Here is a 27,146-nt window from a genome sequence, read left to right as displayed (position 1 = left end):
CGGTCCGAGGCAAAATTCATGCGGTATTTTTCCAAGGGAAGTCGTGTGCGTGGACATAACTACTTGGGGGGGAGGAAGAAGAACATTCTACTGCATCCAACCTCGTCAACATACATTTGCCCCTTAAAAACGACCGCATCGACGCAAAAGTCCAAACTCGCGCACGGGGGAAAGGATTACTCGCGTTTACGGCTTACGTGCTCCCCGTATGCATCACCGTATATAATATACGTATGGTACGCCACTCGAGGGGATGATACCTACCTATATGCGAATGGGGATGCTTGTGCACAGGAATCGCGGACATAAATATAAGCGAGCGGGAAGCGTCTAATCCCCAAGGGCTCGTCACCCACTTGCTCGCGCGTACATACATATTATGTTCGCGTGCCGATGTTTTGTACATCTTGACATATTACATAGCTGCTCGGATTTTTGAAGGGCAACTACCTTGAAAACTGATCGATTTTACAGTACTTTTTTTTAAATGTAAATCAGGTGACATTGATATTTTTTTTTTTTTTTTTTTTTATGAAAACTTTTGTGAAAGTCGACATTCCAGGTCTGAGCGACGCTCGAGTATAAATATATACTTGAAGCCGGAGAGTGGCTATTCTCACAACTCAAGCATACGCACTCGCGGTCGAGTGAAGGGGAAAAGGGGTAGGTGTACACGGGGAGTGGGACACCGGGCGCACCTGACGCGCATAATGTAACGAGCGCGCGTACGCGCATAATTTGCTCCTTTTTGCCATGTATACCTACGCGTAGGCGTCCGGCTCGTGCGGTTTTATTCGCTGAAAACGCGGAACAGACGTGAGCCGCTATATATTTGCACTGCGCACCGCGTGGCGATTAACTTTTTTTACCATTTTTAGAGAGCCAATCATGGGGTTTTTTTTTTTTTTTTGTTTATTTACTCATTTCTTCGATGGTTAAAGTGTACCAAAAAAAAAAGAAGTGAACATATTTTAATAGTTGCAGTGATCAATAAATAAAGCGGTCATTGAGAAACGTGTACGAAAATGCAAACACATTTTTTTTTTTTTTTGTACAAACGAGAAAATCTTTTGAATGGTCTCAGGTAAGCAAGGGTAACAGGAATGGGACAGTTATACGTTTAGACGAGGAACGAGTGTATCTCTCCCTCTCACCCCAGTGTAATAGCCTTGCGGTCTATTAGCCTTAGTTTTACTCGGCTAGTGCCAACTCTGGGGCAGTTAGGCAAAGTCACCAGATAATGAGGACCTTTTACCCCATCCTCTGGCGGCGGTGCGGCGCCAAAAAAAAACTTTATTAGCCTTTATATACACGTATACGAGTGCGGTGCCACATCGCTACTTACACAACTGTGCGCACTTACTGCTTCTTCAAATTTTATGTTAATTGCATTTTAGAACAAGACAACTGCGATAAGGCCGAAAAGTTGTCCCAAATTATGTGACGCTTGTATTTTGAGATGAAAAAAAAGGTAAATACGAATAGAGGGAAAAACATGTGCATGCGATTCGAAAAAGAAGACAATAATAATGAGAGACAGTTTGAGATGTTCGAGCTAGTTTTTATTACAAGTGTGGGGTATAAGATGGTCATAGCGGATGACAAGTAAAAACCCTCCTCGCACCGAGTGACAAATCACAAAGTACAACAGAATTACTTGTCTCTCCTCCTTTCTCCCTATATATCTTATACTCCTTTGAGCTCATCGGATATTCCACGCGTTGTGCTCCTCAGCAACTACAACCAAGAGACGCGCGAAGAACGAGCCTTTTTCGCTTCTTTTTCTTTTATTTTTATTTTTATGTACGGACGCGCGCGTGTAAACGATGCGCGCGTATACAAAACGCAATGTGCAATTGGCAGTCGTTGAACTCGATTATACACGTCGTATTGTATCGCATTTACTTGTTCACCGAGGTTATTTTCCTTGCGCGTATGTGGACGCTATTTTAGTCTGTTAATGGTTTTTTTTTTTTTTTTTTTTTTTTTCCATATACCGATCCCGTACAGCGTTTACTATTGTTATTTGTTAGCCTATACACTTTTTTTTAAAGTACGTGATAACTTATTCTTATATCTTTCGATGCTCGTTTATTTATCATTTTACCTTTTTTTTTTCATAATAAGATTTGAAGTTTATTTCATTAATGTTACGAGAAATTGGCAACTGGAGGAAAACGTTACTTTTTGACCTACCACGACTTTACAATGTTTTTACTCTCCCTGCGTGAGAGCAAAAGTGGTATTTTACATCAAGGTGGGCCAAAAAATATTAAAGTCACCATGGACAGAAGTATGGAATATTTTTTCTTTTTCCATACCATCCAAGGTGTGCAGTAAACTATTCACCCATACATCTATACATATGGATATAGGAAAATTTTTGATTACAATAAAATGTACAAAACAAAGATTTGAAAATTAATAAAACAAAAATTGCGTCTTACTTACGATTGTTAATCTCGTAATATTCGCAAACCTTAAAGTAATATTGCAACTCTGAAGAAATACATCAGAGTCCATAAAAATTATGATTTAAAAAAATGCTCTCACCACTAGATGCAGAGCTCTTACACCATTGTAACCAATTTCTAATTCATCACAAACTTGGATTTAAAATAAACGCATTTACGATTGTATCTCTTTAAAAACGTTCTTTAAAACACTTAATTAAGAAAAAGAAAAAAAAAATTACAGTAAACCATCAACACTCGTATTGTAATGATAAATGGCGAAGATAATCAAGTAATATGCATCGATACAATCAGTAAAATAAAATTTGAATCATTCATTTCAAAAATTCATTACACTCATACTGAAAAATGACACTCATACATTTGATGCTTCCTTGTGTTTTCGTACACAAAACATACTTTATCATCGACAATTCATCATTTTTTCTCGTCATCTTCATTTAGTTCGCCGATTATCCGCTTTGCACTACCAACAGTGATAACAAGGTAAAAGTTCGGTACTACTCCAGAGTGCACAAAAACCAGAAATAGATAACAGACCATAGGTGATTTTCTCAACGGAATACATCCATATTATAATTGCATCTCTTCTAGTTTCCTCCAAATTTTAATACCATTTGCGTTTTTGGACTAGAACTGTAGATAAGATGAATTGTAAATGACTAATTATGACGATGATTACGAGTTGTCAAGAAATATTGTGACCGACTTACCCTTTTTAAAAATTCTTCCGCACATGTGCGAGCTCTAGCATTCATCGAAAGTTTCATTTCACTGATTTCTCGATCAATTTCTTCCATAAAGTGAATAACAAAGTCCACTATTTTATGCTTATACATTTGTTCAGTGTGAATATTTGTAATTAAGAAGCTGATATCATATCCCTGTAAAAAATTGTGGATTTGTTATGTAACACCAATTTTTACATGTTCTGGAAACACCACTTGGCGAATGTACTCACTGGTACTGGTTTTCTCCTCAAAATCATGAAATTTTCTGATCTCATCATCATGAATCTTGTAAACTTGTGGCACAAGATTCTTTCCAAATCATCAACTTGTTTGACAGCTATGCTTATTCTCATGCTATTCACACTCGACTCGATGAAAATTTTTTCGTTGGCATTTCTGCTAATCAATATTGGCGTCAGGAGCAATTCTTTGCTAGCTCTTACTTCTACTTCTGGTTTGTTGTGTTTTTCCACTATTTGGGATGAAAAGTTCTCAAGACACATGGCAGCAGTCAACGTACGCCTCACTGCTGTGAGATAAGGCTTCAGAGAACTCGACTGGAATCAAGAAAAATATTTAATTCAACACTTTGCTTTGACAAATAAATTTTCAAGACCTTTTTATCACAAAAAGTGTTTGTATGTAAAAAAGAAAATCTTGATACAATAACATCAAGCCTTACAATCATTAACATTGAGAAAATAAATATAATCACCATGACTCAAAGCTTGGCTATGCTCAACTAATAATACAAGAATTTGATCTCAATGCATGAGATTTTCCCTTTCTGAATCATCAATTTTTCTCCACGTATAGAAACAAACATATAAATCTGCTTCTATGCTTCCAAACAATCTGTGTCATGATATTAGAACGAAAACTCAAAATGAAAGTATTCCAAACAAACCAAAACAAGGCGTAACAATCAGCGATTCATAACCTCTTTGCTACACATACACACACTGAAATTTATACGAAGCCAATTAGATATTTCACACTCACCATTGTTTACAATTCCGGCAAAACTCTAGTACCGTGTATTAAAAAGCAGGAACGTCTTGTGAAAAAATACTAGTGAAAAGAGAGACGACGTCGAATTTGGCGTTTTGGAGCACTGATTTCACCGATGACGTCCGGCCGAGCGCAGGAAATGATACATCACGTTGACGAGGTATACCGGAGATACTCAAATAACTCGCGAATCTACGATGGTTGGGTATACAATTCAATCTCTCGTAAGTATTATACCTTCGCTGCGTGTAAATTTTTTTACTGCTTTACTATTGTTATTGTTGTTACTACACAAGTACACAGTTACACACTGCTTTTTATAATACATACAAGCTAGTGTGTTTCACACGTGTGTGTGTGTGAAAAGGGGGGGTCACGTCACTGCGCAGCCTCTCAACGCATCCATGCGTTCTGGCGGAAAATTTCAAATTTAAAAAATCCAATGAAGCAAACTTGGGTTTTCTGTTAAATACGATTTTATTACGATCTACAAAGTGTAAATACTTGGTTGGTTCGTTATATATGTAATGTAAAAGCTTTGTAAATATAATAGATCATCACAACTCATTTTACAAACTAAACATTCAATTATACAGAATAATGATATTAGTTTCATTTTATATTTTCAAAATTATTTATACATCGTTGATCACACGATTACGAAATGCTAATCATAATAACAAATAATGATTGTCGTTGTAAAGGTAGAATTCGTTGAAAAAATCACAATTGCGACGTCAGAATGATTAAACTGATCGTTGCGTAATTACCTTAAAAATTCACATTTAGATATTCATTCGAACATTGAACGTACAACAATAAAAACAGTCTTGGATATACAATTACTTTGTGAAAAACGCATAAGTAATATTGGGGTATGCAAAATGTTTGGCACAGATGGGGGTATCCCAAAATGCGTCAGTGATAATGTACACATGTACGTGTATGCTTAACGTTAAAAGCAATTCCATTGAAATTTACAAAAAAAATCATTTTAAACCTTAAAATTATATATTTTAGGCACTGACGGTAGTTTTAATAAAAATTCTTGCCCCAAAAGGACAAATGATCACATTTTATGTGTATTTTGTTATTGACACAAGTTTCATATTTCCTTGTGGCTATAATAAGGTTCTACCTGTTGACCATAATATACATGTCAATCTCTTTTAAGGAAGTTACATATAATTTCATACAGTTTTATACTTATTCACGTGACGTTTACTTAGATAAAGTAAAGCTATGGCATTTTTTACGATTACGAAAAGCAAAGTATAGGTATACATGAAAAAAAAAAGAAAGAAAAATATATATATTTGATGAGTAAAAAAATCTTAAATAATGTCAATAAACGTAAGTTTACAAAAGTAGTATTGATTAACACAATATGTCAACTGTTACTAAGCTAAAATCACACGAGGAAATTTTAATCAAGCTATAAAAATCACACGAGATTCGAATTTAATGGCTACAGAATTGACGAAAAAGTAATACTAACGTTGTTAACTTCTCCTCGAGAGAAATTTTTCATTCATCCATTGTGTACTACAGACTGGCACATTTGATTGAGTAACTAGTATGTTTTTACAGTTTAAAAAAGTAAAAAACAGTATGCTGGAATTTTCGATGGTAATTTCAAAACGAATATACACGATAAGGGTAACTTACTAAATAAATAAAAAAAAAAAAAAAAAAAAACAAGTGCCCTAAACACTGGGCTTCATTGTACATGATAAATTCGTTGTGACACGCGTGTTACATAGTCCATAAAAACTCTTTGTCTTGGAAGCTATACATATTAGGCTAACGATATAAAATCCGTATCGGATACATGTGACAGCCACGTTTTCACGAGTTTAGTGTAAACTTTTGATTTCGCGTAAACTCACACAATTATATATACACTTGTGCGTTTCCCTTTAACACCCATTCATCATCTTCAAAAAAAAAAAAAAAAAAAAAAAAAAAAAAAAAAAAAAAAAAAAAAAAAAAAAAAAAAAAAAATCACACTCATAATCCTCATTATATGAAAAGACTCGCTCACATGAAAAAAGAGAAAGAAAAAAAGTAACGATGAATGGCATCAGCGGAGCTCTTCAAGAGGATCTAATCTCCAATTCGTTGCAGTAATCGTAAATGGGAACCTCGGGCGGCTGCGGAGGCACCCGGGGTATGCAGCTCCTGGTGATGACGACCGCCAACAGAGTGACCGTTGAAGCAGCCGCCACGTGCCACGAATAGGTAAGAGCAATCTTTTCCAACGTCAACGGCTCGGACCTGAACACCCTCACCATGTGCGCCAGCCATGCCCCGTGCAGCAACGTCGAGGCCCCCCTCAACAACTTCATCTCCGGCCAGACCAGCTCCAGGGCCACGGCCACGCAGGTGAGCCACACCGTAGCCGCCAGGATCAAGTTGACCTCGGGGCTCTCGCTCACGCTCGCCCACACGAACAAAAAGCCCTCGACGAAGAAACTCTGGCCCAGGGCCAGCTTGACCAAACCGTCGCTCACGTTGCGCGGGAAGTAAAAGTGCAGCACGTCCACCAGGCCCGAGAAGGCAAAGAACGTGTATATGGTCGAGTGGACGACCTTGGGCGCGACGATACCCGAGTTGGGCAGGCCCCCGCTGAGGGTACCGCACAATCCAAACACGGTGGCGATGAGCTTGAGGCAACCCTCGATCGGGTGGCTGTTCAACACCCTCGAGCACGTCTTTTTCAACCGGCGGGTCGCACTTAATTTCGGGCTCTCCCTCGGCTGCCGCGGCTTTGGCCGGACGTACCACATCCTCGCGTACTCGCAGCACCACTTGATCCCGAACGCGTAGAATATACACCCCGTCAGCAGGTACGGCAAGTTATTTTCCTCTCCAACCATTTTCGAGCCTGAAACACATTTTTGCTCATATTACTTACTGTGTAGCAACACCCCGTGTCCAGGCCTTCAATCAATCAATATATATGTATGCCTGCGTACATTAACTGCCGGCGGTTGACAAAGTTGGCAAACAAACGGTGCACTCTAAGGCTGACCCGCTCAATCGTCATAATATTGTTAAAACAATCAGTGCTCGTACACACACGTACACGCCTCGGCAAATCGCGTCGAACAAACATACAATGGGACACGAAAAGGAAAAAGCCGTGCTATAAATAATATACCATCGCCTCCTCGTGGAGCCCAAAAGGAGCGAGGCTCAGAGACACACGCCCATCCGGACGTGTAGTCCAAAATTAACCCTCCGCGGCTCTAATCCAACAACGGCTGCACCGACACCATGGAAAGAGAGAGAGAGAGAGAGACGTACTTACTCGGAGAGATCTAAAATTTCAACGAGAAAATCCATGCAGGCTCCAGCATCACTTACTTGTCGCGCAATCTTGTCACGGGCATAACTCTTTGGTCCACGGGAGGCGCGACTAAATTAATTCACAGCTCGTATCGTTGAGCCTCCGCCGCGCGATGATCACCATACTTGTATGTATGTATAATACGTGTTTATTGTCCTCGCACGCGCTTCCGCACATATAAGTAGCGGAGCAACCAGCTGCAGCTGCTGCGATTTCAATTGCCCCCCCGCATTCCAAGCACAAGGTCTGTTCGCGACGGTTGTCGGGTCTGCTGTACATAATTTTCAAAAGCGCGCCCTCCTCCAGGGTATCCGATTCTCCCTCGCGTCATCTGCGAGAGTTTACCTGTTGCCGATTTTCGGAGCGAATCGGAACTTCTCCCCCGTTGATAAGGCAGGGTGCGGAGAGAAATATTCTCGGGCGGAGACGCGAGATGGAAGAGCGGGTGCGTCTGACCGAGGAATCATCCACGGGAGGTTTACCTACTTTTTTTTTACCCTTTGTTTACCCAAGTTTATTGGTGTCTTTTTTTTTTTTTTTTTTTTTTTTTTTTTAGTTCAATAAACCATTACCGAGCAAGTTATCAGTCACACATCGGCCTAGATCTTTTCACGGCTGAGGTGCACGTTGTTTGTTTGGAGTCTCAATATTTACACGACTAACTCAAAATCCAAACATCCCGTGGTGCATTCGCCTTTGATTGTTGTACTTACCTACTGGATTTATGTATACAAGAGGACCCGATCTACTCTCGGGAGTTGGGTATATTTATATACGTTATTTGGTGTGTATTTTTTTTTTTTTTTTTTTTTTTTTTACGAGTGACAGCATTTGCCTGCACTTTCTAAAAGTATAGTGTACCCATGTACGAAAAGTAAAAGTAGAAAATCGTCAAACCGGAGAGTCGGTATGTATACCGATCAAGTGGCCGATTTACCGAATGAATCTGCAAAACACACCAGGCCGTTGCTCGGGCAAACAATTAAAATCCAGCATCACCTACCGTATCAAATTTCAGCCGAGGGGGGGAAAAAAAAAAAAAAAAAAAAAAAAAATCGGCAAGGGAGCCACAAAAACCCCGGTATCCGCGGGAAGTTCAAAAGCCGAGTCAGTGCGTTCACCTGCCGCGTCATTGGTCCCTTACCTGCCTCCTCTCTCTCCCACGACGCCTACTCCGGGTGTATATATATATATATATATATCCTCCGTTCCGCTACCACAACCCTCGGCTCGGAGCTCCGGACGCCCAGCCGCACTCATTCACGGCTCGCGGTGCTGAGCGCATGAGAGAGCAGTCACGCCAGTCGCGCGCCAGCACGGTACACAATATATACCGATCGCTCCGATCACCTATCCAAAATGTGACGTGCTCCTCCGAACTAAGTCGTGTTTTTTTTGTTTTTTTTTAGTTTCTTTTCGTTTTGGTTCATTTTTTTTTTTTTCCTTAAAATTAAAAAAAAAAAAAAAAAAAAAATCTTTGTTTTTCCCTTTGGTTTGGTGTTTGTATGTGGTTTTGCGCGTGATTTTTTGGCTAGACGCCGAGAAGAATGACGTGTGACTTTAAAGGAGGGAAATTAAGTGCGAGGCACCCAAGTGCTTGTATTGTTGAGTGATTTTTCGTATAATAAGGAAAACTGGTGCTACTTGTTATAATAATACTACACCTCTCTGCTGGCAGAAGAAGAAGGGAAAAACAAAAAATTCGGCCGAGCTCCCGCTGGTGTGTTCTTCTATTGTCCATATACGCGCCTACATACGTACACGACTAGCGGTGCTGCGCGGCGATGCTGATCTGATTTATGGTGAGTGTTTCCCGAAACTCGACCGATTTTCACATATTTTTTCCACCCAACAATCGTCAGGCGGCATCTATGTTGGCTGCATATGTAGTCTCGAAAAGATCGAGGGTGGCGCTTTTTAAAAATCTACTGCGGCGGTTTGTTTCAACGAAGCGTTAATATATCATCTACGTCGCTCCAAACTAATCGGTAAAAAAAAAAAGAAAAAAAAAAACACCGATCGATGCCACAAATCTGTTTGTCCAACCGGTCCATTATTTACCCAAGTATAATAAACGCGCGCATTACGGCCGATGTGTTTTCGTAATGACAATAATCGGGTCCCCTCGCGTATAATTACGCGAAGTAATTCGCGTTACGTGTATATATGTATAACGCACATAACACACACACGCATGCCCCCACGACACTTACAACCGAGCAAAGGGGAGCAAATTACTCGAAAATTACGAATTTGCACGTCCACTTAGCGTTTCGGGGAGTCTCTCCCGAACGAGCGCACCGGTCTCTCGTTCATATAACCGCTTAACGAACTCTCCCGTGTGCGTGCAACGTATACATACCTGTGTACGGGAGCGCTCTCGCGATAATTGAGTTTGACCGGAGCTGCCACCCAATTTTTCTGCGGTGCAAAAATTTTTCACGGCCGCAAAAACGAGCAGCGGCGCAATTTCGACGGGCAAAGTGCTTTTCCGTTGAAAAGGGACGTTTAGCCCGGCGCAGGAGGGAAGCGTAAAAGGGGAACGAAAAAAAAACAAAGTAGCTCTCGTGTGCGGAGAGTTTGGAGTTGAGTCGTAAAGTACGTGACGTTGACGACGCGAATAACTCGATTACCGGTTGCCTTATTTTCTCCCTCCCTTGTTATTTTTTTATTTTTTTTTTTTTTTAAGGTACCCTCGTTTGCGAGCTATATACCTGCTATACTCATGCATTTTTGAGCGAAATACCCACATATATAAGTCCATTATCGGAATTTCGCCTCCTTTGTCTCGATTAATCCGACAGCTCCCGACTCCAAACTGGCATTTTTTAGCTCTCCGCCCGACACCTTTCCTAATCTCCTTCGCCGAGCGAAAACCAGAAGCCCGATATCACCCCGCGTTTTCCACACTCGGCTTATCTCGCGCGCTCCCAAACCCACATCTCGAAAGAAAACGAATAAGCCATAGAATGAAAAAAAAGGGTTTTTTGTTACTTATCGGGTTTAGACGCGCGTCAAAGTTGTCGGACAATGCGAACAAACAAACGCGCGGTGCCGGTGAGTGTGTGCCCCCGGAAATCTGTGCGGCTGGAGCCGATCGGCGATTAAGAGCAGAGAGATCTCGCGGAGGTGAAAGTATGTACCGCCAACACGACAGATTGTGCACACACGCGTACAATATATGACGTATCTATCGCGAACTGCCGATCGGCTCGCCCCGCTGATGTACGATAATGTATCGAGCGAATGACGAAATTGCAGATGTATGCGCTACGTTATACATATACGTATACGGGCAGTCCTTTTTTTTTTTTCGCTCGGCCGTATAGAAAAGTTGTTTCTCGCGGCTTGTCTTGTTCGATATTTTTGTACTCGTCCGTGTTCCCGGGATTTTGATCTGAGAGGAAAAATGTGTGTATGCGTTTTTTGCCGGTCAGAAGTGGGTCGCGGGTTGCGAAAATTTTTGCACCCAAGCCCCCGCGCCGCAGGCCGATTTTTTTACCCCCCACGGCAATTAGACTTCCCTCTTTATCGAAATTATATGCATGTACAATTTTCGCGCTGGATCTCGCTGGTCTGATTATTTTTTCTAAAATTTAAAACGCTCGCTGGGATCGTGTAACGAGGCGAAATTACATCTTAATTGCAACACTCTCGCCACGGTTTGTTCGATTTTTTGTCCTGTTATATATGCATACGCGCGTTTTGAAATTTTTTTTGTTCCCCTTTTAAAAACACGCTCATTAGCGTACAACAAACCATGTGTGCACAACAGCTATTGCCTCAAAGTTGTACAATAAACGGGCAATGATTTACACGAAAAAAAAAAAAGAAAAAATGTAATCCAAACACTTCTTCCATCGCTATCTATGCAGCGAATCGGGCGACTTTGATCGACGATGTATCAGCATCTGCGTAACACTTAACTTTAATCATACGGATCGAGAGCATAAGTTCTGCGGTCGTCTTGAAAATAATATAATGAATGGCCAAACGCTAACTCGGATTGATAAGGTTTTCAAAGCCTCTCCTCCCTCTTTTGTGATTCGCATCCCTTTCACAAAGTCTGTTTGTATATGCGTAGACTTATATGGTGAGATATCGCTGGATACGTTATATATGTTGTTCTAATTTATATGATTATTTAAATATAAGCTTGTACATTATTTGTGGATTGTGTATATATTATATCTTGTAAATTCTTGTTAATCTTGTACCCAGCTAGTACTCGAATTATTACTGTTGCGATTTTTATTGCGATCATTGCTACTTTTGTAATTAAAATGTACCTATTAGCCAACATAGCTGTATAATTTTGATTAGCTACAATTTTTTTGATCATTATTAGTTAACCCAACAGAGTTCATAATTTTAAGCTTTATTAGTACTATATTGTATATTAAATTTTGTGCATCTGTACGTGGTTCTACCACATAGCTTAAATAAATTGATTATTCTATTATATTCTATTCTCTTTTGGAAAAAAAAAAAAAAACTATCCATATTCATAGGGAAAGATAAACATCCGAAGGAGTATCTCAATCCCACTACCGTGATGCACCGTATTGTGCGCCAGAGGGAAAAATCGGCCCATCCATTTTCCCCTCGTTTATATGCTTATACCCCAACATGAAATTTCGCGCTCGTTGAGCCCTTGCTGCACACGTCGCAGGAGAAAAAAAAAAAAAAAAAAAAGAACAGGTATACAATTTTTGCGATTCGAGTCGTCACCGTGTGTTATTACACACGAGCACGAAGCTCCCGGCTCTCGCGGGCTTGCATGTTCCGATGAATTTTAAGCAGACTCCCGATCGCTCTTCACCGCGATCATCAATGAAAGTCGAGAATTCCTCGGCTAGCTTCGTCGTATTCGAGAATGTTTCCGATCGAGTTGGAGCTCAAAGTGTGTATACTTTTTTGTTTGTGTATACACCCTCGTCGTCATCAATGGTAAAAATGGCTCGGAGAGAAAGATGATGATTAAAGAAAGGGGGGGGGGGTAGAAATAAATGAAATGATTACGCTGACCGATGCGCGCAGCAAAAACTCGCTGAAAACGTGATTCGGTTGCACATTGCGGGCACGAGAGAATCCGTTTGGATTGTAAAAGCCTCCCTCCCTCGCCCCGTTCTCCTCTCCGCTTGCTGATGCCGGCCGCAATTTTTTTGCATAATTATTTCGAGATAATGGGAGCCCCGTGACTGCTCCGTCAGCGTTTCGCTCAAAATTTATGTCGTCCCTCCACCCGCGTCTCCTTTTTTTTTTTCCGGCCACTGTTTCGTGAAAACCGCGCGCTGTAATACTCTTTCCTCGAGTACTCCTAGCGGTTATTTATGCCAGTTTTGCGCACTTTGTTTTTTTTTTTTTTTTATTATTATTATTTAAAACAATTAGCGCGCGAGATTAGCGCAATAAACAATAAAAAGTAGCGTACAGCCGTACGATGCAACATACACGTATATACCCACCGTGGCCTAATCACTTTATAACAGTCGCAATTTCACGTTCATTACCCGTAATCGTCCTTGCCTGGATTACCCACATATATAGTGCCGTGGCGAGAGAGAAAGGGATACCATTATTATATATATATACGTATATACCTATACTCCGTTTCGCCTAATAGTTTTCGTGAGAGTTAATAATACATATATAAACTTGAGAGAGCCCGGCATATCATGCGGTGCACGCTATGACTAATGACCTTTGCTTTCTAAATGGCGCACGTGAATATGTTTTTGTGATTGATATCTATCGTGTATAACACGTAGGTGTACAAAGGCCTGCGTTACGTAAACTTTTAATGGGTTTTTTTTTTTTTTTTTTTTTAACATTTGTTTATTTTCTTTTCGTCATTGCCATTTTTGCCAATCCTGCATCGCACTTGATTAAGCAAAAACTCTCCTTGTTTTTCGGTACCGATAGGCCTTGCGATTTTTCTTTGAAGTAAAAGAATTGAAACAATCGGATAAGAAAACGCGTTACCAACAGGACTACAACAATAAAAATTAGAGTTCACTGCTGCACCTCTCAGCGTCGGCGATTTATGAAGTATAAAAAATTAAAATTTCAAATAAACCCGTTCTCGGTGGAAATTTCTTTAAAATTCACCTCCGCGCGTTGCGAATACACCTATAAAAATACTTTATATTTTTCCAACCCGCAAGTTTGCTCGTGAGTCATGTTATTCAGTGCGTGTACGATATTATATGCGTATCATCAACCTATTTTTATTTATTTATTTCATTTTTTTTTTAGCAAAAGAAAAGTCCTATTTAAACGCGCACTTCATCTATAAGATAGTGCGCAGACCGCACCTGTAAAAACAATGCATTTAGAAGCGAAAACAATAAAATGGAATATCGTTCTTTGTTTTCGAATATAACGAGCTTTAATTCCAAGTGTCCCAAACTCACGACCGAATATATCATACGCAAAACGAGGCTATATATATATACCCCCCCTATTTTAAATCTCCTCCTTTCGGCCGATACCCGCGCAGAAGTAAAACCACAGAGAGCCAAATTGCGAAACGACGCGGGTTAATTTCCACGCAAGATTCAATTTCTCGGCAAGCATGTCTCGGCAAATCTTGATTCCCGATCTCCCTCCGTCTCTGCCTTTTTTCTTTTTTTTTTCCATTAATTTCCAGCGTAATTATTCCGATACTGCGTATAATTGAACAATTACGGAAAATAACGATAACCAGATAGTTTTCCCCGCCTGCGTTTCCATAAACCAACGTGATTTATTACCGCTCCACATACGTATATGTGTATAATTGTTGACGGAACAATAACAAGTTGGCCATTTAAAGTATATAGCTCGTATCATCTGGTTGTCGAGCATACCTACTAAAAGTGTAAATAAATATGCACTGCGAAAGAGTCGCCTATACAAAACGCAGCTCCTCCCGGGGGTTTCAGTGTCAAGTCGCTGCGTGTGCGTGAATGTTCATCATTACGGCATACACGCGAAAATGAAATATAGTCAAGTGTGTGCCATTTCTGTATACCCGTAAGCGTAAGACGAGATTATAACGTGCCTTTGTAAACTCGCGGAGAAAAACACGCTCGGAGCAAATGACATTCCGCGTGTGTATATAATACATGCCCGAGATGCCGTATACCGTTCGCGTTGTTAGCATATATTTACAGCTCGATCTTTCGGGGGTGTGCATTATACGTGCCCCCGCTTCCGGGAGATAATAACGCGCTGCTGCTCCCGTTGAGTCGAAGATCCCGAAAATTCAGGGGATAGCGTGCAAGAGTGTGTACACACTCCATTTGCTTGGCATTATTTGGCATCCTCTTTTTTTTTTCTCGACGAAAAGTACACGCGAGAGAGGAGAGAGGCTGTTCAGTCGAGATTCACGCATATGCGATGTTTTTCCCTCTCTGCTCGCAAGACGCGGCATTTGCATAACTGGAATGATTGACTCTTCTCTCTTTTCTCGGTTCACTTACATACAAAGTGCGTCTAAGGTTGGCCGGGCCCACCACTTAATTGTTTGGATGGCCTTATTTTCTCCTTTTTTTTATACATTTACGGGCCTTTTGGGCCGCTCTATCGCGCTTGTCGCGGTCCATTAGAGGTGTCATCAAATAGACGCGGCTGCAAGATATTCAAATCGTTTCAAGGAATAAGATGGTGTCACTCGTAAATAAAATTGTTCTTCACCGCCAAAAGCTTTTATGAAGCAAATAATTGCTACTTTTTCTTCATCTAATTGTCCATGTTGTCTTTTTTATTTTCTTATGGTATACCCGATGGCTCTACGACTTTGTCCTCAATATATTATACGTAACGGTGAAATAACCAAAACGTTTTCCTCTTATAAAACTGTGATTGACCTTCTCACTTTTGGCGGTTCTCGTTACCTCCAACCCAAAGGTGTTGTGTACGAGTTTTATTTCTCCGTGCGGGGGCAGCTTTACGTGTTACAGAGTGAACGCACGAGATGGTCGTCAAATGAAAATTATTCGCTGGAACGAAAATAGACGTGAGCGTAGTACTTAAACACATGGGGGAAAAAGGCAAACTCGATCTGTGATCCTCGAGAGTCACCACCACCTGCGTGGGCGCGTAATTATCATGTTGGCAAACAGCTGGAGGTGGAAGAGAAAGAAAAGTAATTATTTCATCAACCAGGGGGCACACGTATATAATATATAATGCACCTTGTACTGTCCATTTGTATATTAGGTAGGTATGCGCGTTTACACGTAAAGTTAATGGCACGTCCGCTCGTAAGACGCGGGAGAAAAAAATATGTGGAAAAGAAAAATATAAAACGAAGAAAATTGTAGGGAAAACGAGAAGCACGGGCTTGGACGATCGCTTAATAATCACATGATATTACGCATAGGGGGGATGCTAACGCGTACGTATTATGGGCACCCAAGCGAACAGTTGTCACTTTTGAAATGTACGGCGTACCGTGTAATTGACAAAACATATATACACCACCCACTGCTGATGGCTATTATAAAAGAGGAAACAAATACCAACGACGCGCCCACTTTTCGTACATAAAGATTTAGATGCCTTTGTTGTATTTGCCCGTGGCATGGGGGGGGCGGTGCTGCATCGATTGAAATTTATATTTCATGTAAGCGAAGGATCCGAGGGAAGAAAAGGCTGTTTGCTCAAGTAATTCGAGGGACGAGCGCAATTCCATTTTCACCTTACGTTTTTAAGGGCACGCAGGATACGTGTGTATAAATAATATGCAAAAAAAAAAAGGGCTAGGGGGGGAAGAGGGAAAATGAGCAAAAAGTTTAAATTGAAACGAAAAACACTATAATTTGTCGCGAACAATGTTACGCATACATGTATAAAAATGGGCCCGCTACACATGTACATTAGATGACGGGCTTTTGTATACGTATACACACACTTATTTAGAAAGAGAAAACTGGCTGTTGGCTTAAGTACACGCTCAAAGTACACATAAGCAGCTGCCGAGGCTAAGAAACGAGGGAACCCGAGCGAAGGACGCGAGGTAATGACTGTAATAACGACATATTGCGATCTGCTTCTTCTTTTCTGTTTTTTTCGCGTCCTTTTATCATCAAAGGCTCCAATACGCGTGTGTGCCAGTATATACGAAAAAAATCGGTAAGGGAGGGAAGTCCAAGCCGTGCAGCCAATAATCCAAAGGAGGAGGGGGAGGGAAAGAGAGAGAGATCGGCAAAGAAGTACGTATCATTTATCGCCGGGGATTTTTTTGAAAACCCGTTCGGGGGCCAAAGGTCCGCGGTAGGTACATGTACAAGGATTATTTGTTCTCGCGTCGAGCCGGTCGCGCACATATATAGGACCGGATTTCAAAGCGATGTTGATTTACGCCTTATCTCGTTTAATTTATTGTCCATCGATACGGGCCGATATACGCGTACAGCCGCCACCACCGAAAATTAAACGGAGCGGAAAAAAGGAGCTCTTGTCTCTCTCTCTCTCTCTCTGTCCGCTTGCACAATTTATCACGCGCCTGCAAATTGCCCTCTCTTATGTTTTGCGCTCCGTGATTCCGCGAGATATGTATTTTTCTTTCGCAACAAAAAAAAAAAAAAAGGCAAAGCGATAAACATATATACAATATACATATTTATCAACAAATGGAATATTTATTAGCACGTGCGTGTGTACACGCAGAAACAGAGCGAGCGATTCGCGGAACGCGTACACACGTGAAATCGGCGCGTGTAAAAATTCAGCGCGTGAACGAGCGTCGTTGGTGGAATAAGAGACGAGAGCTCCGGCGATGACAGAAGGACGGCTCACAAATATTGAAAAAGAGAGGAAGAATTTTTAGCGAAAGGAAGAAGGAAAGAAAAAAAAAAAAAAGGCCACTAAGTCAACAACCGGTAGGTACGGGTGTGTGTTGTGCTCACACGAACGGAATAGTGGGACACGGCGGAGAAGGAAAGAGACGGACAGAGGGACAAAGCTCCCAGTGGCGGTAATAAAACATATACAGACAGCGAGTGGCTCCGTAGGTGTACATATATATACATATATATACGTAATATACTTATATCCACCGCACAAAGGGAGCCGTTGATCCGCGTATATACATATGTGTGTGTATATGGGGTGTACAGCGTGCATGTACACACCATAAATATATAAACGCGCGAGCAAAAGGAGGAGGAGGAAAAACGAGTGGCCCCTGTCCTCGCGCGCACCGCAGACTATGTACATATACGTGTATATAATATATATATATATATATATATATATATATATATATATATATATATATATACCACGGAGAGCTATTCATTAGCGCGGCAGGAAAAATCGGTAGAATGTAGATCTAACGGCTTTGGTTTGCTGTTATGGTGCCGTTGCCGATGGTACTATATTCCCTCGGCATTAACTGCTTAAACTGGTCAGAGGGTGTGTATATACAAGTACATGCACCACCTTGTGGTATTGCTCCGGGAGAGGCGTGCGAGAGTGTATTATATCTGATTGAGGGGCACGATATTTCGCGGGCGTATATTAGAGGCGCCCACGCGGGGTATCCCTAGGCTTACATACTTTAAATGACTTATCACACCACGTAATGTACTTACGTGTGTATTAGGTAGAGCGAGGGTTCGAGTGCTTTTGTATCGTATTGTGTCCGGCTGATGGAACGTGTATGGGTGTTCATTTTCGTTTCAGCGTCCGTTGGAAGGAGGATCACGTTCCTACACCCACGAGAGGGTTTGAAAAAAAAAAAGCCCGCAATCGAGTCACTTGAACCTCGCGTTCAAGCATACACTTATTTTCCAAGTGAAAATTCGGTGTGCGTAAAAACAGTATAAATACAGCCCAACACCGGTTCGCGGGGGTCGGGGTAGGGGGGGGGGCTAATTAAGCAATCCGAGGAGACGTACAAGAGATACGCACTATATATCAACGGATGCTTATCGGGAGAGGCACAAGCGCCACGTAAATTTTCCGCACGCGTGTGTGTTCACCTGACGCTGCGACTGTATGTGCACCTCGGCGGCGCGTCGCGGCTTATCTCGGACACTTTTACCGTTTTATTTGACTTTTTTTTTCTTTTTTTTTTTTTTTTTTACCTTCCCTAGAAACGGTTAAATCGCCTATTCTCACGAATCATCTTACCCCTCATCCCCCCCCCCTTTTTAAATTAGTTTTGCGATTCGTGGAGGAAAAAAGCGCTGGTATCTCTCCTTCTTGATAAAAAGCTCTACGCGCACGCATGTATATACACCTTAGAAAGGGTGTTTTTTTTTTTTTTTTTTTTTTAAAGTCCACTCTTGCGTGATATAAGTTTACGCAAAGTTGATTGCTGGGAGCAATATATATACACACATACCGACTTGCGACATCGGAAAATACTCGGTTCGACACGGATAATGCGAACCGATTGCCGCTTATCGCGCTCCAATTTGAATGATTTTCAATCCATTGAAAAAACAACTACTCAACATAATTATCGAGCGCGAGTCAAACGTGCAAGGGTAAGCTCGGCCAAGATAAAAATCGGCTCAAATTCCCGACGTTGTTTAGAGCTCCCCCCTCTCACATACGGGAGTCTCGAATTTCGCCTTCTCCCAATATTCCTCGAGGGCGACACATACAATGCACACAATCAGAGGGAAAGCATTAGACGCCCCCTCCCGTATGTATACACATTGACACTCGATCTCCATTATATTGTTGTACCTGCATACCCCCTGGTATATTGGAGGTGTGCGTGTGTGGCGCGCCTTATCTGGACCCCCCCCCTCCCTCCCTCTCTCTCGTGCACCTTCGTAAGTACATACTTGCCAACACACTCTCACCACGCGAAGCGAGAAAGCTGCAGTCGCGGGTCGCGATACGCATCGGCGAACGGCTATATACGTGAGTGCCTATAATGTGTTCAAGTGGCCCTCTCTCTCTCTCTCTATGTACCAGCGGCAGTTTAGCTTTGCACCCGATCTATCGCGTGCGAAAAGACACGGAGATGGAGCCGAGCGATACTCGGCGTGTACTACTCACGGGGTATATAGGTACCGCATATATGTATACATTTGAGATGTTGTACCCTATACCTTATTGCACGTATCGCCGACTCCGTCGAGTCTTTCTCTTGGTGTACTCGATGTATATATACGTACAACACATACCAATACAAATAGAGATGGATGTAGGTACACGCGCGGGGGGGTTGAAAAATTGCGCAAAGGCGTGGAGGAGGGGGGAATTATTGATGGAGGAAGCGCGAGAGTATATATTTATATACCGATACCCGCGCTCGTTTGTGTTAGATTCGGGCAGATAATACGCGCCAGTTTGGCCTGTACTCCTCGTTGGATTGAAAACGACCCAAGTGTACCTATGTACATACATGTACTTGCAGAGACACGTATGTATACTTATCGCGATATAGGTGTAAAAGGCTCGCCGACGCGCGCTATTGAGTTGTAATGTCCCCGGATTTATGGACGCCGCGCGGCCGAGCCGAGAAGAGTCGTCGCGCTAATTATTTTTCCCTCCAATCTCGCGGCTTTTTCGGCCCACGGGAGACGAGGTGGCACGAGTACTGTTACTCGCGCGCTCTGATTTTTGGTCCCCGCGTGCTTATCTGCGATGGCTCGCGAAATGTACCGACAAAACGATCGTAAATAGTTTTTTTTCTTCCTTTCCCCCCCCCTTCAGTCACGATGTTTGCCTCTATACATGCGACTCCTCGCTGTTGAGTAACCGTGGAAACATACATCTCGTCACTTTTCCCCGTGCATCGAGTCATTATTAACTCTCTTTCGCAAAAATTCCTGCTCACATTCACTGGTTGTGCATGTTACATTTTCATCGTCCACGTGAGTAGCAATGCCCGCGATACGCCCCTCCTCCGTGCGATCTAGTGTATCGACTCGACCCATCGGAGCTGGAAAACTTTCTTCTGCAAAGACTTCCGGCCCGATCGGCACCTCTTATCTCTCTTGTAGCGAGCAAATGCGAACAAAACGGGGGGGGGGGGTCGAAAATAAGAAATCGGCTCGAGCGTGCCTCGGAAAGATGAAAACCAGCGCGCATTTTTCCCATGCGCGAAAACTTTGCATTTGCGCGAGGCCACTCGTGGTAAAGTGTTATCTGCCCCTATATGTATATAACTGTACAAAGGCCTCGATTTATTGCCCCGTAGGTATACATGTATATATACTTTCTCCGTGACCACAATCGTTTTTTATAAAATATTTCCCGTTTCTTTTTCATCCCTGCTCCGTGAATTGTTACGTATTGTACAAATTATTTATCGGCGCGCGTGCATCATGGCTTTCGCCGGCCGATTCGACTCGCTCGTCATTCCCGAGCGTCTCGGGCCCCGACGAAAGTGACGTCCGCGCGCGAACCCACGAGGGACCCATACATCCACACAACGGAGCTCCCTTTCTCTCTCAGATCGAATCGAGAGGGCCCCCTCGTTGGGTTTCACACGACCCCTGCAATGTTTTTTTGCCGATTATTTTTCTCGCGTTTGGCTTGGCTGAGAGCGCTTATCGGGGACGACACGGGGGCTCGGTTGTTATTGAAAATCCGCGAGACAGGCGGCCCGATAGTGCACTTGGCGGCGTTGGATGCGCGTGGCTTGAAAAATACCTGCGAGAGAATTTTCAAAGCCACCCGTGTACAGTGTGTGACGGATTAGATAAGGCGCACGACGGGAGACGCCGGATGATGGAAAAAAAAAAGCTAATGCGCGGCTGCTGTGCCCTTTTTTCCATCGCGCGTGTGCCCACTCTGTTATTATTACTCAACGATCGAGAGGGGGGAAAAAAAAAGATTGTGCAGTCGAGCGCGTGTGGACTAATTATAAGATATTATTGCTGGCGAGTATGGGTACACCAGAGACAAGCGACGGAGAGTGTGAGAGAAAAAAATAATTTAACATTCATCGGTCGTGCGATTCGCTCGAATCGGAGCGAAGCTTGAGCTGGAGGGAAAAAAAAAGATCGGCAAAAACGGTAGCCTTGGAGCAGTTGCACATTGTGTTTGTTTTTTCTTTCTTTCTTTCTTATATATACATACACGCATTCAAATATAATCGATTGCAAGCACCGTTGGCTTGACGCACAGTATTGGTATATGTATTGGCAGTGGTAGAGTGAGTAAGAGCCTCGAGACGTTTTTACGAGCACCTATATATATATACGTGTACGTGTGGCACGGCCGATTTGACGTTGGGCAGGATCGGTAGTGATTCTTTTTCGATTTTTTTTCGCTCTTGGATATATATATATATACGTAGAGTATGCATATAGAGCGGTGAACGAAAGATTTGGTTTATGCACTTGTTGATGGATATCTCTGAAAGTTATAGACTTGCAGGAATGTGAGAAAGCCGGGTTTTGTCCATACGTGTGTGTGTGTATTTTACGCAAGTAGTTATATGCCTACGTGTGTGCGTATCGGTGTGGCTAGTCGGGTTTTAGAATCGAGGGATTTTTTCATACAAGGGCGTTTTTTGCTCTTCAACATCGGCTCTTCGTTGCAATGATAAATAAAACACTCGCTCCGTGCAATCGTATATATATTTATATTGCTCGTGCACCCATGTACCCATGTACGCGTGCTCGCTCCGTTGGTTATTATTTATTACGAAACCCCCGACACCTGGATATCATTTTTTTTTTTTGCCCTCTCGACGTTGTCGGTAATTTATGCAGGAAGACGTTAATTAGATGCAAAGCCGATCGGTATACGCATATAATGTAATCCAACCACGTATACGTACGCGCGCATAATTAGCTTGCGAAATTTTTATCCGAGCCCTGCAACTCGGAGCTGGGAAAAATCCAAAAATTTGTACAAACGATCGCGAGTATTTGCCAGTGCGCGTTATGACAAAAATCGGTATTAATCATCCTCTCCTTCTTTGAAATCGCCTTTTACGGCGGAGCCGATATTATGAGTCGGGCTCTCTGACGAGGTAAGCGCGTTAAAATGCCGTGTCAGTTCCGGCTGATTTTTTTTCCCCCCCGTTTCCATTGAATTTATCGTTTTTCATTAACGCGAAAGCCATTTGCGACGAAACAGCTTTAATTCCCTCGCGAAACTCGTGTGTACGTACGAGCGGGCGCTCAAAGAATGCATACTCGGGCCAATACCAAAAGGAAAACACACGAGGTGGGAGGCTAACACACCGTATGGCCAAATTAAACGGACGGGCGGCGGCGCTGAACGACAAGCGCGTCCTTGCTCGGGTCCTCATTACGACAGGCCGCGGGCTTCTCCTACAATTACCCGAAAATTCGGGGCCATAAATTAAGGCTCGTAAAACTCGGTTCAATAATTAAACCCGCGTATGTGCAGTGTGCGTATACGTATACCTGCCTGACGTGCACGCGGGGGAAAAATAAAGGAGAGACGCTTTAGGGCCTCCCCCGCCCTCGAACAACACGGGGGCAAAATAACAAACATACTTACGGAGCGGGGCGTAAAAAAGTAAATACCACGGCGTGCAAATTTCAAATTTATTGCGCTGAATAAAAAAAAAAAAGGCAGCCGCGAGCGAAACGGACGATTTGGGATGCCGCGGCGAAAACTTTCTTCCTCCTGGGAATCCGGGCCCGCGTGGCGCAACTACACATGTACACGTGTCGCTCTTTTACCTCCTTCTGTTTTTTGGTCACCCTATATTATATGCAGTGGCCCAATGAAATTTTGGAATTTCGCAAAATCGCGCCCACGTGCCGTAAACTGATGCTGGGAGTGATTTTTTTTTCTCGGAGAAAAGGGCTTTTAAATTGTCCCCGTCAAGTTAGGTATACATGTAGGCACGCAACCTTTTCGGGAAAAAGCCCCAATTTACACTCTGTTTTACGCACACATAGTGCGTATACACGATGAGCTGTTGGTTTTTGACATGGTCGCATATACGTATATGTAAGGGGTTGTTTAAGCGCAGACTATTGTATTGGCACGGCTTCCCCGTGACTATAGTATTAACGAGCCAATCGATAATCGGCTTTTCTAAATTTCCGTGCACAGCTTGACCGGTGCTTTCCCCGAAAATAGCGGTACATCTTCTCCTGGGCCGATAACGCGTACCCGGTATATATACCCATCATCGAGCCTCGTGCCCAAAAACAGCTAAAGTACAGGTGTATGATATACACACCATTGTGTTGCGACTTTAGCCCTCGCTTTAGCCAGAACAGCACACACGCACCAAACCCGCACTATGAGCGCCGTCTCGGTCAAAGTCCCCTATATTTTCGAGCTGCGCAGCTTCTCGCGCCTCCGCTTCTTTGGCGGCCTACTCTCTCTGTTCCGTTTGAGTATATATATACACATAACTTTGAGCGCCCGGAGCGAGGTATATAAATAGGCGAGAAGCTGATGGTATACGCAGCCTCGAGCCGATCGGGGGGAGCCAACAGGCCGGGGGGTATATTGCTCGGGCCTAATAGAATGCGCTTCTTGCCCTTTTTCGGCCCCAAAGAGAGGGCCGATCGCCGGGGAGAAAGTTGGCGTGTGTATAGGCTCGAGAAAAATAAAGGCCCCGCACGCCGAAAAGGGGGGGAACCACCTTTGGGTTTTTCGGTCCTTCGGCTCGTTCCCTTCTCTCGCACCGGGGAGGAACAGGTATATATATATATATCCACGCGTCCCTGTGCCACCACACATTTGCATCTGCTTTCGATTTTCTACGCTATCGCACGATTTTTGCAAATTTCACCCTTCCCAAGTCTACACTCGCACCACGAGATTCTCAACTATAATCCGCGTTTAAGTAAAACCAGTCCTTAAGGGGATACCGCGCTTAAATTGAAAGGTGTATATACTTATTAGTTTGAGTCTTGTGGCAATGGAGGAAAAAAACCTCCTCTTATTTCTGGTCTATAAACAAGTGGCGAGAAAATAGTGTTATTGCCGAAAGAGCGCGCGTCGCGTATGCAAACGCGCTCTCCCTGCGTACAGGATACATCCCGCGTAATAACAAAACAAAACAAAACAACAGGAACAACGTCGATTATTAAAGCGGCTCTACGAGACTTTTGCCATTCAATTAGCATAAATACCACATATCGGCTGTTACTTTGATTTTGCGCGAAAATATACAGCTAATGCGCATAGAGAGAGAGAGAGGAGGAAGACGCGTTCGGATGCAGGTATGCATTTTATAACGTATGCGCGGAGATAGGAAGAGGAGGAAACGGATAATAGGCTGGTTTCGACGCAAATATCAAAATGAAGCCCCTAATCGTACACACATAATGTGTACATGTGCATACACGCGTGAGCGTATACCTACTTACCTGCAGTTCAGAAACCACACGCTAAAACATTCTTCCACGTAGGTATTACGTATATTATGTACTTATAGTATATAATACTGCACTTGGACTATACAGTGCCCCCTTGGCTCCAGGGAAAGCTGCGTATTACGTACGATTATTTCTTAATCCCCCTTTGGGATATAACGTAATTATTGCTCATCGGGTCTAGAGAAAAACAAAGTTTTTCACTTTGAAAATCAAGAGCCTAATATCACGCGGGTAAATAATCAACGAGTTTTATTGTAAATTCTTCCACTTGGCGGGTATTCCTTCGTTCCTCCTTCGCCAGTGCGAAAAGAAAAGAAAAGACCTCGGAGGGTTTAAGCTCGTTGCGTCGAAGCAATACCATAACGAGATCCCCTCGGGAATCCCAAAGAGGGGGGGGGGGCTAAGGGCTTTTGCGGTTCCAAAGAGCCACCGCACGTCATTACGCGCATCAACCCAGGAATAGACGAGACGCGGAGGGGGAAAGAGCGTTGCAATTTGTATTTGCCGCAGGCACGCGAGATTGAAAAGACAAATCTGCAGTTGGCTTAATGCGCCCCTCCCCCTTGCCCAGGTTCTGCGTATACGGGGTGTAGCCAATCCGGTCTCCGGGGATATACATATAATATGTATACTCGTTCGAGGTATGACGCGCCCGGGGCTTATACAGAAACTGCCCGGCGTCCGTGACGTTTTTCAAAAACGTGTCCTTACAGTTTTGAGAACTTTATTCGGCTCGAATAACTATTGTTGTGTAGGTATGGCCAAAATGGCAGGGAATTAACCACGATAACTGTCTTCTCAACGCGAGGAATGTATATCAGCGGGGCTCATCGTCGTATCTTATCTCTCCGAGAGGGGACACGCATGCGAGAGTAATGTATATACACCCACCGGGGTCCACATGGCCTCCCAAGTTAATCCTCCTAGAGAGGGATTACAGTGGGTCGGGAATCGTCTTTCCATCCACCTCTTGTGCATATATGATGCTCTTCGTTGGCTCTCGAGGCCCTTGCGATCAACCGTTTAGTTGGGCTCAACGCGATCTTTGGTTTTTGTAATTCATCCCCGTAATTGGGCCCCTTTTGGATCGAGACGACACTTGTGTCCTCACGCTCGTCTGGTTTGAATTTTTAATAACACTGCGCATCGTGCGTTACGTCAGAGTGGGTCCGCGTGGGAAGGTATTTCGAGAGCAGGAATGTATACGTACGGGTGTAACACTAGACTAATCTCGTTTTCCCATGCTCGGCTCGATTAAGTTATGATCCGTGCACATAATATATACACTTCATTCGCGAAAGTATGGCTATCTGTGTCCATTCGCCGATACAATCAAACATCGAGTGGTACAACTGTGACAATAAACAACGCTAATTCAGCCCGTGTAAGACGTATATATATTTATGTAACGCATTGCAAGCCAACTGTGGAACCTGCTCGCGACAACAAATCATCGGATTCTTTTTCGCTACCGCCGGTTCGTTTACCGACACAACGCGCTAATTATCCCGACAATTGGCTTTTGCGTCCAATCAACACTATAGGATAATTACACCAGGAGACCCATGCAATACGCATATAGGTGCTGTATACGGCCGGAGCACACACCCAATAGGGCCGTATAGCGCACAATGAGCCATTAAGGCACGTATAAATATTTCTGGCCACACGGTGCACGTATACATAAGCGATAATTCCTCGGTTGGTCAGTCCAGGAACGCGTCCTAGAGACGGAAGTGATTTTTTTTCTCTCTCTCTCTCTCTCTCTCTTTCGACGAGGCCTCTTTATCGCCGTGCACAGAACGCGCGCATCCGCGTAATTCAAAGCCTTTGTGTGAGCGCTCGAGGCAGCGTCATAACGCGACATCCGCTGGGACACATTGTTCCGCAAAAGGGAAACGCTCCGATCTCAAGCTGTACGGTTATCTCCTTTTCGTTTTTCGCGTTAACTGCCCGACCGTTGCTGATTTCACGTTTCAGTTGTTTGCTGCAACAGGTACCCTTTCATTGTATATACGTGTATCATCCGGGTAAAATAAAACTCGAGCTACAAGTTTTCAAGAAACGCGAAACCCCCGCAATACATATATACATATATACCCTCGTCAACTAAAATCATTGCCTATAGTATTTGTATACGTATACACAACGCAACCAAAGTCGAAAAATTCGCAGAGGCAGCCGATCGCGTTTCTTTAATTCCGCTCCCCCGCCTGATGGCCAGTATATCTTACACACACCCATCCCGCATCTGGTATCGCTCCCCGTGCGAGGAGTCGAGTTTCACGCCAAAGAAAGG

The 27,146-nt window shown here is 43.1% G+C and overlaps 3 protein-coding genes across 5 annotated transcripts in view; 1 reads left to right on the top strand and 2 right to left on the bottom strand.

Annotated features, from left to right (window-relative positions):
* Nucleotides 1–1,404: 1,404 nt before the first annotated feature.
* On the bottom strand, nucleotides 1,405–4,512 carry Arpc4 (Actin-related protein 2/3 complex, subunit 4). Its single transcript, XM_014359216.2, has 4 exons — nucleotides 4,208–4,512; nucleotides 3,436–3,762; nucleotides 3,188–3,358; nucleotides 1,405–3,110 (listed from the first exon to the last, which is right to left on the bottom strand). The coding sequence occupies exons 1-4, from the start codon at nucleotides 4,208–4,210 to the stop codon at nucleotides 3,105–3,107; spliced, it is 507 nt and encodes a 168-aa protein (XP_014214702.1). The 5' UTR covers nucleotides 4,211–4,512; the 3' UTR covers nucleotides 1,405–3,104.
* Nucleotides 4,513–6,226: 1,714 nt separating this feature from the next.
* On the bottom strand, nucleotides 6,227–7,731 carry LOC106643905 (transmembrane protein 45B). Of its 2 annotated transcripts, none has more exons than XM_089594608.1 (2): nucleotides 7,586–7,731; nucleotides 6,227–7,103 (listed from the first exon to the last, which is right to left on the bottom strand). In XM_089594608.1, the coding sequence occupies exon 2, from the start codon at nucleotides 7,093–7,095 to the stop codon at nucleotides 6,313–6,315; it is 783 nt and encodes a 260-aa protein (XP_089450734.1). In that variant the 5' UTR covers nucleotides 7,096–7,103; nucleotides 7,586–7,731; the 3' UTR covers nucleotides 6,227–6,312. The 2 variants fall into 2 exon arrangements, with proteins under 2 accessions (XP_089450734.1, XP_089450735.1); XM_089594609.1 differs by lacking the exon at nucleotides 7,586–7,731 and adding an exon at nucleotides 7,195–7,235.
* Nucleotides 7,732–8,858: 1,127 nt separating this feature from the next.
* The window catches only part of LOC106641755 (uncharacterized), a 121,600-nt gene continuing 103,312 nt past the window's right edge, over nucleotides 8,859–27,146 (top strand). For both annotated transcript variants that reach the window (XM_089594647.1, XM_089594646.1), the window contains exon 1: nucleotides 8,859–9,370. In XM_089594647.1, the coding sequence (XP_089450773.1) occupies nucleotides 9,368–9,370 (3 nt within the window). In that variant the 5' untranslated portion in view covers nucleotides 8,859–9,367. The remainder of the gene's footprint in view (nucleotides 9,371–27,146) is intronic.

The sequence above is a fragment of the Copidosoma floridanum genome, unplaced genomic scaffold (genome assembly GCF_036245765.1).
Source record: "Copidosoma floridanum isolate Cflo_tuat_1 unplaced genomic scaffold, Cflo_Japanese_pri ptg000021l, whole genome shotgun sequence".
Lineage (NCBI taxonomy): Eukaryota > Metazoa > Arthropoda > Insecta > Hymenoptera > Encyrtidae > Copidosoma > Copidosoma floridanum.
This window is presented reverse-complemented; position numbering and strand designations above follow the sequence as displayed.